At 22.6% G+C, this 15,051-nt stretch overlaps 3 protein-coding genes across 3 annotated transcripts; all 3 read right to left on the minus strand. All coding sequences in view use genetic code 6, as the record gives it.

Moving 5' to 3' along the window:
- Positions 1–577: 577 nt before the first annotated feature.
- TTHERM_00829340 (hypothetical protein) lies at positions 578–9,059 on the minus strand (the record flags this gene model as incomplete). The annotated part of the gene is made up of 11 exons (XM_001013637.2): positions 578–600; positions 656–751; positions 805–1,897; positions 2,138–6,952; positions 7,007–7,527; positions 7,723–8,148; positions 8,204–8,273; positions 8,590–8,637; positions 8,690–8,772; positions 8,834–8,947; positions 9,032–9,059. 11 exons carry the CDS (start codon positions 9,057–9,059, stop codon positions 578–580), a joined length of 7,317 nt encoding a protein of 2,438 aa, XP_001013637.2.
- A 1,186-nt stretch (positions 9,060–10,245) lies between these two features.
- TTHERM_00829350 (F-box protein) lies at positions 10,246–11,682 on the minus strand (the record flags this gene model as incomplete). Its single annotated transcript, XM_001013638.1, has 1 exon — positions 10,246–11,682. One exon carries the CDS (start codon positions 11,680–11,682, stop codon positions 10,246–10,248), a length of 1,437 nt encoding a protein of 478 aa, XP_001013638.1.
- A 337-nt stretch (positions 11,683–12,019) lies between these two features.
- On the minus strand, positions 12,020–13,832 carry TTHERM_00829360 (F-box protein). Its single transcript, XM_001013639.2, has one exon. The coding sequence runs from the start codon at positions 13,690–13,692 to the stop codon at positions 12,277–12,279; it is 1,416 nt and encodes a 471-aa protein (XP_001013639.2). The 5' UTR covers positions 13,693–13,832; the 3' UTR covers positions 12,020–12,276.
- Positions 13,833–15,051: the final 1,219 nt, after the last annotated feature.

Genomic DNA, 15,051 nt, shown 5'->3' on the forward strand with positions numbered 1-15,051 from the left:
TACATAAATTTTTTATAAGTTCTATTAGCTTTAAACAGTATTAATTAATTAAAATTACATAGAAAAATTAATTTATTAAGTCAATAATTATAAAATTGTACTTACTTTTAATTAGAAATATATACAAACCCGGCAGATACTTCCATAATAATTTATATAATGAATAATCTTATCGTTTTAAAGTATATATCAATTACAAATTAATTAATAAAGTAAAATTATTGATTTTTATAACAGCATAGATAAGTAATTAATTTCAAATTATAATAATTTATTTATTATAAAAAAATTATTAGTAAATTATATTTTGAATTTTTATATTAATAGTCAATGAATAAATAATCTTATAGATATATCATATATTAATGAATAAGTTAACACTATATATTTTAATATAAATTATTTATGAACTCTACAAAATTAAGTAAATAAGATATAATTTAGATTTAATTTAATATAAAAATTTTTTGTTAATATTATTTTTTAGAATTCTAAAGAAATAAATAAATTTTCAGCTATTTAAGTTTTTTTATTGATTTAAATAAATTTAATTATTTATTTAAATAATGCTTTTGATTCAAAATTTCTTGGGGTTTTACTCTATTTTATATGAGAAAAATTAAATTTTTATTAAATTTGCTATATAAATAATTACATTGCTGTTGTTGGAATTGTTGTTGTGCTTTTCCTATTTTCATTTTTATCATTTGTGAGAGCTATCCAGTCTGCTTTTGGTTCGTCTGAAGATTTTCTTTTTTTATTTTATTTTTTTCAAAATATTTTTTTTTCAAAAAATAAATTTACAAAAATTCTATTAGAACAATTAACTGGGATTCTTAAAAAGTTTTTTGCCTTCTTATTTATTTTATTCATCTGTGCTTTAATAAGGCTGGTAGGATTGGGATATTTTAGAATTTTGATTCTAAACAAAGAACTAATTCTAGGATTAACTGTGCTAAATATTAATTTCGTTTACATTTTCATCTTGGTAAAAATACTCTTTATCTTTACTGTTATATTAACTGAATTACTATTAAGTGTCTTCTTGATGTATTAATTCATTTTTTTAGCTTAGCTGGTATATGTTGTGACCTTGCTTTTTATAATTAATTAAAATCTTTGGTTGTTCTTCTTCTCTAGAATTATTTTGCTTTTCTGATTTTTATCTATTTGTTAGAGGAAGATTTTCTTGAAGATTGAGCTAGCTTGGATATTACTCTAATTTTTATCTTTGGATAATTGATTCAATATTTTATTGAGGCAAAGAATTTTCACTTTAAACACTACAAATACTTTTTTTCATTAATTGAATTGATTAAGGCATTTTTTATTGGTTTATTAAATTAGAAGAAATATTGGTGGAAGATTAATAGATTTCATTATTCTAAGATTTCATTTACTAATGATTGCTGCTATGACTGCCTCTTTCAGTTTGAAAGTAATAACTCTCTTTACAATCTTAATTATCAGCTAAAGAGTTTTAATGATTTACTTACTAGATTTAGTTGATGTTTGATTACTTTAAACTTTAACTAGTTTGCTGCTAGTTTTAGTTACTGCTACTGCTCTAGAAGTAAAAACTTGATTACTGTTGTATTTTACTTGCAGCAAAAGATTAAAATTAATTATTACTTTGAGGACTTAGAGAGCGATATTATAATATTTTTTTAGAGGGAGACTGTAAATTTTGTGGCATGTTATTCTAATAGATTTAATTGAATTTGTTTGCTTAATTTTCTTAGTCATTTGTATTGACTGTTAATTTTTATACTTTCTTCTACACTTCCTATGAATTTTTTATCATACTTTACTTCATTTATTGCCTCATTTAAAATGTCTTCAACTCATTCTCCTCTATGAAACATATCTCACGATACTTGCTATAATCAGATAAAGTCTATTTTTAAAAAATTTTTATTATCAAATATTTATTTATTTACTATTTAAGAGGATAATTACAAATAATTATCAATGTTTTTAATTCTTGACAATTTATTTTTAAAAATTAATTTTAATCATTTAATTATTGAAAAATAATAATTCTATTTAAAGATAATAAGTTATTTTTTTAAAAGATTTATTTTTTTATCTGAAAGTAGAAAAATATTAATTTTTATTTTTTATAAAATAAATTTACATAAATGATGATGTTGGGGTCAGGAATATCTATTGCCTTCACATGGTTTAGCAATTTAGAAACTTATTTTGAGTAATTGGGGAACTATGTAAGAGGATTTCCTTAAAAGTTAAGTAATTCAAGGAACTTGTTTTGTTAAAGAGCAACAAGGGCTTCTAGATTTGGAAGTAAGTTGTTTTGTAAGTCAATTTATCTAATTTATTCAAGAGGAGCTGTGTTTTTTGAATGTATAAATGAAATTTAATTGTTTTAAGCATGGAGTTCTCTTAATTTGTAAAGATCTTCTAAGCCATCCAAGTTCTCTAGATAATTATAACTAATGTTTAGGAATTCAAGGTTATGAAGATCTGAAGTTGTTATTGATTTCAGAGACTTGATGCTATTAAAGGATAAATTAAGAATTCTCAAATTATTGTGGAGCAGATTTTAATTTGTTATTGATGAAAATTATGGAATTTTTTCTATTTGACTGAATGTTATTTTGACTGCTTACGCATTTTAGAAATATTAACGCATAAGTTAAGAAGATAAAATTTCAATGTGCTCAGGATTTTCTTTGATGTAATCAAACTTGATTGCATAGAAGGGTAATTCATTGTCTTCATATGGGATGTAGTTGCAAACTTATTGCAAAAGTTATCTTTTATTTTCACTTAAATTTCTGCTGCAATCGTCATTCATCTTTTTAACTAAGTCTTTAAACATTATGCTTGTTTTTTCAAACTAAGATTTTACTGTAAAGAAATTGCTGCTTTCATCATTGTATGACTACGTCAATATCTAGTTTTCGCCAAAAATTAATGGATATTCCTATTAAGAGCTAACTAAATTTTATTATTTTTCTTTTAAATTATTATTTTCAAGTAAATTTTATTAGACAAAATTAGACTTTTGTTTCTTGTTAAAGTCTTCTACTTCATTTTAATTTTTATTTACTTTTTATTTAGAATTCTGATTGAATTTAATTTTTTTATTATCAGATTCATCTTCGTTTTCTTCATCAAATAACTAACTATTCTCTTCGTCTTCCCTAAATTATAAACGAGAAAATGTACTTTGCTCATTCAAAATTACTTCATCGTCTTCTCCTTCTAATTAATTCAAGCGAGAAATATCTTAAATTTCTAATTGCTCATTTTCAATATTAGAAATCTGCTAAGTAGAAGAAATATTGATGAAACTTTAACTCTTTTGCATCATTGAACCTGAGTAATTTTCTTAGCTGTTTTAGATCAATTAGTTTTTATTACCAAATGAAGAATAAACTCCGTAATTTTGGATATTTTATTTGTTTTAGTTATTATTTATAGACTCTCTATTTCTCTCATTATTGTTTACTAACTACTTAGGAAAATTGATGTATTCTGATAAGTTATTGCTAACAAGGAAATCAGCTAAACTGTCATCAATTTCATCTTGTTACTTAATTAATCCTGTAGGAAATTCCTTATCGAGTATTCTGCGTAAGTTTTCAGGAGGCATATTTGTCTTAATCTGATTAGAACCTTAAAATTCAGATATATTTTTATTTTGATCTTATTTATTTTAAGAGCTGTGAGAAATTTCTTAGATATTTTGACAAAAATGTTTATTTGCAGAATCATTAAAAGAAAAAATATTTGGATCATTATTGTATTTTGTATTACTAGAGAGGTTAGCACTTGTGTTGAGATTTTTGATATAACTGTTGCAATTTTACTAAAAAGAAACTCGACTGTTGTTTTAGTTAGCATTTGAAATTGAATCACTATTGATAGAGTTTTAATTAAAATTGAACTATCTTTTTTTCATTATTTTTTGCATAGCTCTTGAACTAAAAGTAAGTTCTCTTCTATCATCGTCTGATTAAACTGATTGGATTAAATGAGAATTTTAATTATTTAAAGTTGGAGAGGCTGAAGGAGTGATTTGTTCATTTTAGTTCTAAACAGAGATACTTTATTCACTTTCTTCTAACTTCAATGGCTTTTTACTATTTTATTTACTGTCTCCATCATCTTCATCTTAGTTGATTGTGTTCTCTTAAACTACTTTTTCCATAATACATTCGAGCTGCTCATTCTTTAAGTTATTATTAGCACAAATAGTACCATTACTAAATTTTGCAATCATATTTTAATTTTAATTTTAAATAACTTTTGGTGTGCTGTTTCCTGAAGCGAAATTGGGAGCTGCATTATTTCCTGCTTGAAGAGAATTGAATATATTTGTATTATTAATATTCTATGTAGAAGCAGCTAAATTCGATGTGTTATTATAAACTGTCGTTGTAGTTTACATAAGCTTGGAAATATCCACAATATCCTTGTTATTAGTTTCACCTAAAGCCATCAGTTCTGTTGCGATGTCTTAAAGAGTTACGTTTTTCATGCAAGATTCATTCATTTTTATAGCTGAAATATTCATTTATGTGGAAAAAGGTGAATTAATCATATAATCCACATTTCCTCCACTTTCGTTATTCATTACTTGACCGAAACCATTTTATTTATTTTGCTACACAAATTACTACTTGGACTAAATTTGTTATTGTTTCTCTCTAGAAAATTAATCTTAGATTTATTAATTATTTTATTGTTGATTGTTTCCTTACAAACCAAGTTATTTAAGTTGCTATTTCAAAGTTAAGCTGCTTGATTATCTTTAAATATTTTAGATTTATTAATTTTCTTGTTAAACTTCTGATATTTATTATTATTATTATTATAATTGCATTTATTACTTTGATAAGCTTACAAAGCATTTGTCGTTTGATTGATTTGCTCTTGTAGAAGAAAGAGCTGATTAAGTATTTGAATGCTGTAAGTTATTTATAGGATTTTACAGTAATTAGCATTGAGAACTAACTTTTTGTAAAGCTTTCTTTGGAGGCATACCTCTTTGAGAAAAAGCTAAGGCTTCAGCTTGCTGTTATTAAGTTATGACAATTACTTTTTTACTTTTGCTGTTTAAAATATTTTCTTCATTGTTTAGTGAGTTTTTCTTTTTATCTTCATTGGAGTTAGTGAAATAAGGTTAATTTGATTTTTTAATAGAATCAAATTATTTAAGAGAATCTTCTCTATGGAATCTGGCAGTTTCTATATCATGGTCTTCAGTGTTGATCCTCTTCTCTTAAATATGTGCATTATTTTGTTAATTTTGAATGTTATTTATATTAATAGGGAGCTTTTAAATTTCAACATTTGATTTGATTTGAATATTGTTGTTATTATTTTAAGTATTATTTTTAAGACTATTTACATTATTATAATTATTGTTTGAGTTTGTATTTTAAGTGTTTTAACTGCTGTTAAGTAAGTAATTGTTAGTGGTGCTTTAAACTAAATTGTTGGTGAAAACATGTTGATTTTAATATAAATTGTTTAATTATTATTGTTGATCTTGTATGATATTTGATTGACTTTAAGAATTTTTTATTTTTTTACTATTTGAAGTGAGATTGTTTAATAAGTCATTAGTGGAATGTTTTTTAATTGATTCTATTGGCTTTACAAAATATTAGCTAGGACTAAGATTATTTTCATCTCTGATTGATTTTTCAGGAGATTTGAACTAAAGTGAGTTATTAACATAACCACCACCAGAGGATTAATTTGAAGATAGTTTTTTAATGCATTAAGGAGATTAAAATTTTCCTACAGATGAACAGTTTCTATTTAATTGATTTTATTTTGGAGGAAGATTGACATTGCTGCTGTGGTGAACTCTTGAGCTGTTTGGTAAAGGAGGTATTTTGTTAAACTGTTAGTTTGAATTTAATTGCTAGTTTTACAAGTTATAACAGTTCTAAGCTTTATATTCAGTGATATTTTTATTTTATTTTTTATTATTTTATTGATAAGGATTGTTGCATATTTTATATTCTTCTAATTCTTCTTATGCCAAAGTAATTAAAATATCACTGTTTTATTTATCACTTTCCTTTTATATAAATCTTGTATCCTTATCTTGATTTGGCATTTGATTTTAAGCAATATTTTAATTTGAAAATTAATATTAATAAGAAGAAGGGATCTAAGTTTTATTTACAGGTGAAGACATACCTTCTATGTTGCTTTTAGACATTTCGATGTTTGTGTTATTTTAAAATTAAACATTAATCATATTTTCATTTTTTAATCTCATTTGGTCTCTCTTTTTATGGCGAGTTGAAGGGAAATATTATTTATTTTATTTAGGTAGTTCGCATGTTGGAATTTTATCATCTTTTTCTAAATTCTCTTATTCTTAAAATGCTTCTTGTAGATTTTTTCTGCTCTTAACAAGATTGTTTCCATTTAATACTTGCATATTTCCATTATAGCTTTGAGAGTGCTGGTGTTTCGAAGAAGAACTTTGTTGATTGTTTTAGTTAATATTATTATTGTTTGTATTAGCATTAAAATTTTGGTTTGTATTGCAAGCTGAATTAATATTCATAATGGCTTGGTTTTTTGGAGTCTTCAATGTGTTTTATGAATTCATATTAGCAAATGGTAATTGAGTTTGTATTGTGATTCCATTTACATTTATTTAGCTGTTACTCCTTTCCAAGCTTGTTTAGTTATTTGCTTTCAAATTACCATTACTTCCATTAACTTTTCTTCTCATCTTTTCAATTTACTCGTATGTTTTATCACCTTGCTAGAATATGTTAATGCATCTTTTGATTTTTGCCTGCTCAGGCTAAATATTCCCTACTAAGTTAAATATTTCATCCATTGTAATAAACTAATTTTTATAATATCTTAACTCTCTAGTAACATCTTTAACACTCAATCCTAGTTCATTGTATTTTTCATTATATTTTTCTTCTTCAAGCAATTAAAAATCCTATAAAAAATATTTTTTAAATAAATCAAATAGAAACAAAAAAATGTTTTTTACTTCTTATTTACTAATAATGCTATTAACTAAATCTTAAATGCTAGCTTTTCCCTATTTTTCAATTCCTTCGAAGATATTTCTAATTTCAATAAGCCAATTCATTCTACTCATAATAAGAATTTTTTGGTTTGACTCTCTATTCGAAATAGGGCTTTTGCTGCCATGAATATTAGTTGTAGATTACTATTGATTCATGTAAGGTTGTCTGCTAGAAAAATATCCACTAACCATATGATAAGGTTATCTATTTGAGCTATTTTATTCATTAGTGTTAATTCTTTCTGTATTTTGTTACTAGTTCTAGATAATCTAATTCTATAATAATCCTTATTAGTTAATGCTATTACAAGGAGATAAAGATCTATCAGTCACAGCATTTGGTTTCTTTTAAACAGCTATTCTCTGTAAATCAAGAGGTGGCACCATAGAATTAAGTAAAACCCCAGTTCTAACTTTTGAAATTTTTTATTACTGCTAATTTAATTGCTGTTAATTACAAATGCTTTCTTATTTAATTAAACCTATTAAAAATTATTAAAATATTTTATTTATTTATAAAAATAAAATTTTCAAATGAATCTCTTTAATCAAATGAATTTTTTTAATGCAAAAAACAATGTTTTATTTTTTTAATTTATAAAATGATTATTTATCATCAAAATATAAATTTTTTTAACGTGAAATAAAATAAATTTAGAAATAATTTGAATATTTACCTGCTTTGAAACTAGAAACTTATTATATTGGGAGCTATTATTATTGTAATTACTAATAAGGTGACTATATAGTTTTATTGCTTTAGCAAGAATTTAATGTTGAATTAATGTTAAATGCCTAGCTTTATTAAGAAGTGTTTGAATTATTGTCTCCAATTTAAGATTGCTTTGTAGTTAGTTGCTATGCATTGGTAGAATTAGAAGCTATGCTTGAGCTATGACTAGCTGAGTTATTAATGTTTTACTTTGCTTGATTTATTTTCTCTAATACCTGCTCTCTAAGAGATTAAGCCTTACCTTACTGCTACTATTGCTATTAAATACACATCTAATTAAATGAATACTAGCTTTCTGATTCTATGCAAATATTCTTTTCTGATTGAATAGCAAAATTTTTCAATTTTTGAATGTGATTTTCATTTAGGTCTATATTTAATAATAATATTTAGTAAAATATCATAGAAGCTTATATAAATATTACAATTGCCTGTAAGAATTACTGCTTGAATTGTATTCTAATCGTTAATAAGGTCGAAGAAACAGGTTATTTACTAAATTTTATAAAATGATTGAAGGTTATTGATAGGGTTGGACTAGAAATTTTGCAAAATTTAAATTCAAATATTGAATGGAGTGTTTAAGATGGTTAAATTGATGTTTTTAATAACAACTGTTAAGAAGATTGAGTGTATGAATGATTAATTTTCAAAATAGGTTTAAAGCATTTTGAATGTTTAAATTTCAAAGTAACAAAAAAGAGGCAAAAGATGAATTTATTTATTGATTAATTAATTAAATGAATGTTTTAATGATATTATTTAAATAGTATTGAAGAAATATCTATTTATCTATCAATATATTATTTACTTCTAATTAATTATAGCTGAAATCTATCGTCAATATATATTTGTCATTCTATTTTTAAATTAAAAATATGTTTTCTTTAAAACATTTTCTTTTATTTTACTGATAGTGTTCTCAAAAGAGGCAAAATATCTATATCGTTTAGTCCTTGGTTGCTCAAATTCATTTCTATATACTAATGAGGGTCTTTTATAATATTGAAGCATGATTTACTTAAAATATCAATACCATTTAAATGCTAATTTACCCTACTCAGACTTTTTAAAAATTGTAATTATTGAAACATGTGGAGTAATGTCCTCGTTTAGACAATTCTACAAATAATTTCTTTTTTGCTAACTCAAGTGTATAAGGAAAGAAGCTTTTTTTAAAGAAATAACTCAGTTACAGTTTATAATAAAAAGCAATATTTAAATAATATTTAAAGATAAGATAGATTAATCACCATTCCAGTTATTTTCGCTGATGCTCATTTTATATTTTATCTATATTCCTATAATAAACTGCTAAATTTGTAAATCCTAATCTATTATTCAAAAATTTGATCTTTAACACTTTTTATATTCTTTAATAGCAATTTCGGGTTGATATTCAATATTCCTTTTATCTTACCCTTGTAATATTGTATTGTTTATTTTCTTTTATTTTGATACAATTTTTGTAAAATCAATTGAATCTTTGAAATCTGTTCAAAAAAAATCAAATCAAAACATAAAAAATCTAAGCAAGTAAATAAATAAATCAATAAACAAGCACTGCAAATATCAAAGTATATAATTCAATTTGATTTGCGCGAAAAATATTCAAATGAAATTTAAATCACTAACAAATTTTTCAAAAATAATCAATTATATTCATTCAGCGATCAATTAATTGAACCATTCATATTTAAATTATTATTATTATATGCATAGATATCTTATATGTAGATTTTTCTGACTCTTATTTCATATCTATATAATTAGATGAATAAATAAATAATTTAACTAACAACATCTAAATAGCCTCTTTATTGCATTCCAACAGAGATTTTTAAAGTATATACAGTTGTAAAATCATTTTAGTTTAATTCATTTAATTATCTTCTTTCAGTAATTACTAAAATTTTTTCACTTTCCTTATGTTTTTCTTTTGACATTTAACTACATTTTTTATTTAATGTAATTCAGCTTTATATTAAATTTTTTACTTAATTTTTATTTCTTTCAAGATAATAGTAAATTAAACCATCATTAAGTTAAATTCAACAATCATTACTCTAAATATCTTCAATCAGTAGAACCATTATTTCTAAACAAATAATAATAAAAGAAGTATTGTTTGATGATATATTTTAATAAGTGATAATTTTTTTTTATTATTCAATAAATAAATTTTATAATGTAATTCAAATAAAAAAATATTTCATAGATTTTTAAAACTATTTTTAAGTTTAAATTTTAATAGTTAAATATTAATTAGCCTATCAATAGTTAAAAGGGTTTTTAAATCAAGAATTTATAGTAAATTTAAAAAATAAAAATAAATAAATTTTGTTTATTAATTATGAAAAATAAATTTGATTAATTAAAAATAATTTTGACAAAAAGTAAAATAGTTTTATATTTAAAGATATATAAAAACAAACTTTAAGTATTTATTAATGTTTATATTTTTTGTTCATTGGACATTTTTAAAACTGTTATTAAACAGGTTAATTTCTTATTAAGTTAAAACAGGGATTAGTCTGCAGGTAATTGATCTTAGCCTTGGTCCAAAATGTCCTGCCCAAAATCTAGAATCCTGACCTGAGATAGAGAATATTATTATTTAAGGCTTTGATTAATTTAAGTTCTATTTTTTGATATAACCAGCGATGTTATAAAATTTGAACCCTCTTTATATTGTATCAAACTTCTTCCTTTGGATAAATATACAGTTATGTGCTTCATCTTGTATTTATACTTCTGCTGTTAAACTACCTCCATAATTACTGTCAGCTATTTCAATTCCAAAAACAATAGCTAAGGAACTGTTTTCTATATTTTCTATGTCATTAGCAGTAAAGATATCATGCATCTTTCTTTTCCAAACTAAAATATTTTTCATATATGAAAACTTAAAATGAGTCAATCCATTCAAATTTTCAATGTAAGAATCTTTCTGCTCTGCCTGCCCATATTCACTAAGAAATTCGAACCCACGAAATTTATCTTCTCCATGAGGATTTTAAACATAATTTTTAATATTATCTTAATAAGTTCTAAGATTATTCTTTTATTCGCTAGCTAGACTTTCTTGCTTAATTAGATTTTGATAATATTTGATTAAATTGATATTACCACTAAATAAAGCTCTTCTTCCTATTTCGTCAATAAACAAAACTTCATTTGATAATATTTTTGCAAACAATTTATAAGCTCTCATCAAAATTGACATTTCCTTAACAGTCAAATAAGGAATTAAAGATCTCAACGCTGATTTATTTGAAGCAATTATTTCAATAAAATTTGATTTTGGATTAGTATTATATTTTTCAATAGAGCAAATATCTGCTTTTAAAATGCACAAACCATTAAAGTGAGAGCTTGTCGAGCCAGAAAAACAAGTAAAGTGGAACCCTTAAGGTGCTGTAAAAGAATAAGTCTCTTATTTACTTGTTTGGCGACTTCCATAAGTAAAACATTTACCATTATTCAAAAAAATCTTAATTTTATCTATAACATATTCTACATATACCTTTATATCAATAATAAATTCATCATCTGAAAATTTGATTTTATTTTAACTCATATTTTTTATCTGCTAATGGCCTATTATATTTCCTTTAATGGTAAAATCCTAATTTTTTTCTAAATTCTAGTATTGTTTATATATAAACTAAATAGCAGCCAGTTCATTACTTTAATTTTCAAATAATACAATTTCACTCACTTTAAAATTCTAATAGCCTTTATCGCTTAACAGAAAGAAGTCATCCTAAGGATGTATCTCATCTCCAGTAGAGAAACCTAATGAAATATCTTTGAGCATAAGTCTGTTTTCAAGTGCTAACATCTACTTAAGCTAAACTAATTATCCTGACGTTTATTAAATATTCATATTCTAGTTACCCATAAAAATAATTTATTAAATATTAAACAATTCTAATAAAGCAAATATTTAATAGAATAAATCTAATTAATATAAAATCCAAGTAATTTATTTATAGATTAAATTTAATTGAAATAGCACATAGTTATTTACCTAGTTCTAACTAAAAAAATTGACCAAAAAGTACTATTTTAAGAAAACTTGTTAAATGTTTAGTTTTTTATATAGAACAAAAATAATAAATTGATAAAAACATAAAGATAATTTTTAAATTTTGCTTTTATCTTTTTCTTTTAAGATAATTGAATTAAATAAAAAATTTACAAGATTTTTCATAGATAAATAAAGAAGGTCTATTATCTAATTTATCAACAATCTATTACAAACAAATATATATATGTATATTATCCTAAGGTACTGCCTTTTTTAGGTTATATACTAAAATTTTAGATATTTAGGTAATATCAAAAATGTTTATTATATTAAATAAATTTTAAATTTTAATATAAAAATATACACCATATTTATTTTTTGATATTTTTTTACTCGTTAAAATGAAACTAAAATATAAAAAATTAATTAATTTATTTATTTATATTAAAAATCATATTTAAAATTTCAAAATATATTTTTCATAGTATTTTTGAATAAATTAATTTGCTATTTATTTTAAATAGGAATTAATTTGCATGTAATTGATCTCAGTCTTGGACCAAAATGCCCTTTCCAAAATCTAGAATCTTTTCCTGATATAGAAAAAATGATTTTATGGGGCTTAGATTACTATGATTTTACATAACTAGCAATGTTATAAAACTTAAATCCTCTCTAAATTTTACTAAATTCTTATTTTTGTTAAAAAATAGAATTTTATTCTTAATCTTCAATTATTACTTTTGCTCGCAAGCTGCCTCCATAATTACTGTCTGCTATCTCAATTCCGAAGACAATAGCTAACTACCTATTTTCTATATTTTCTATACTTTTAGAAGTAAATAAATCATGCAAATATTTTTCCCAAACTAAGGTTTTTTCTATGAAGGAAAATTTGAAATGAGTTAATCCATTTAAGTTTTCAATAAAGCTGTAATTTTTCTCAGCTTCTTAATTTCCCTAAAGAAATTAAAAATTTTAAAATTAGTCATCTCCATTTGGATTTTCAACATAATTTTTAAAGCAATCTTCATATGAAATTAGAATATTTCTTTTCTCGCTGTCCTTACTATATTTACTTATTATTTTTTGATAATATTTATTTAAATTGCTATTACCACTAAATAAAGCTCTTCTTTCTATTTCATCAATAAATAAATCTTCATTTGATATTAATTTTGCTAAAAGAGTGCATGTTCTCATCAAGACTGATATCTCCTTAACAGTTAAGAAAGGAATTATCAATCTTAAAACAGATTTATTATCTGGAATAATTTCGATAAATTTAGATTTATGATCACGATTATTATGTTATTCAATAGGGCAAACATCTGCTTTTAAAAGGCACAAACCATTAAAGTGCGAACTTGTGCATCCTGAAAAGCAAGTAAAGTGAAATCCTTTGGGTGCAGAAAATTCGAAATATTCATAATCCATTCTATGGTAATTTCCAAAGAAGTATTCTCTTCCATTACTCAAAATAATAGTAATATTTCCAATAATAAATTCTACTTAAATAGTTATTTTAGTGATGAACTGATCATCTTGCAAGTTTATTGATTTTTAAAGTAAATCGCTTGTTTCTTATTGACCAATTAAATTCCCTTTTATTTCATAATTCTCATTGTTTTTTTAATTTTGATATTGTTTGTATGTAAATTGAATAGCAACCACTTCTTTTTTTTAATTCTCAAATATTATTATTTTAGATACTTTAAAATTCTAATACCCTTTATCACTTAACAGAAAGAAGTCATCCATAGGAAGAGCTTCATCTCCTGTGGGAAAACCGATTGTAAAATCTTTAATCATCAAGCAATTTTTTTCAATTAAGTTTTATTTTATTTGTTTTAATGTTAGTTAAGACTATGTTACTTCCATTTTAAGTAATTTTTAATTGATGATAAAAAAATAACAAAGGTAAAAGTATTTCTGATATTGTTTATATAATAAATCGAAAAGAAATAAATCAATTTATTTTTCCTTTTCTTAACAATCCTATTTAAATTATTTAATGAAAAAGATTTTTGCAAAAATACTTTTTGAAATAATCAAATTTTCTAACAAAATTGCATTTTTAAAAATCGTAAAAAACTCTTGTATTAACAAAGGGCTAAGGAAATTCAAAAGAAATAAATCAATTTATTTTTCCTTTTCTTAATAATCCTATTTATTTTATTTAAAGCAAAAAGATTTTTAACATCTAAAAAGTATTCTCTTAAATAATTGCATTAATATAAAATCGTAAAAAATAATAGTATTAACAAAGGGTCAAAATTAATATATTAATGAAACAAAAATTAATTAGTTAATGAGTCGAAATGTTTGTCTGTGTGATATTCTAACATATCTCAAAATAAAATAATAAAAGATAATCATTTAAATAAATCTTAATAATGTATTAAAATAAATAAAAGTAAACAAACAAAAATCAAAAAATATTAAAAGCAAATTAAATTAAATTTTATTTTAGTTTTATTATAACAAAATATTTTTATTTTTCCTAAATTAATTCATGAAGTTTTATGCAAAATATTTACTTTTACTCAATTAAAAACATAAAAAAAAAAAAATTCATGCATTAAATTATATTTTTATAATATTATGCAAATTAAATAGTTTTTATAATATATTTGTTATAAAAATCAAAAATTAATGATTATAGATTAAGCTATTTTAAAAACTAGAAAAAATTTAAATTTAATGATAAAATTATTTTTTTTTTATTTAATTATATTATTGATTTTTAATTACTTTAATTTATTGGATTTTAAAAATATAAAGTAAAGAAAATATAAATATTTTACTTTTTGCTTTAATTAATTTTTATTTCAGTTCTAAAATAAAAAAAATATTTTGATAATTGAGAAGATAGAGTATATTTATTTTGTTTATAATATAAAATAGAATTATTAAATAAATAAATATCACTCTATAAAAAAATTATCTCTAAAAAGATTTATTTGTTAACTTGTATGCTTGTTTACTTATATGTATGAATGCTTTAGATTAAAGTAAATTAGAATTAATTTAGCTACTTTCTCATAAAATGTTAGGAAATTCCTAGGGTTTTTGCTTAGTTAGAACTATCAAAATTAATAAAATTAATGAAAAAAATAATAAATTTAGATATTTGGCTTAAAAATGGTTTCTGTATGTATTTATGTTTGTATGTATGAATGAATATAAAGTGGAGAGATATATTTATATATATTGTTATGAATTACTATATATTTCTGA

The sequence above is a fragment of the Tetrahymena thermophila genome (assembly GCF_000189635.1).
Source record: "Tetrahymena thermophila SB210 genomic scaffold scf_8254672, whole genome shotgun sequence".
NCBI classification, from domain to species: domain Eukaryota; phylum Ciliophora; class Oligohymenophorea; order Hymenostomatida; family Tetrahymenidae; genus Tetrahymena; species Tetrahymena thermophila.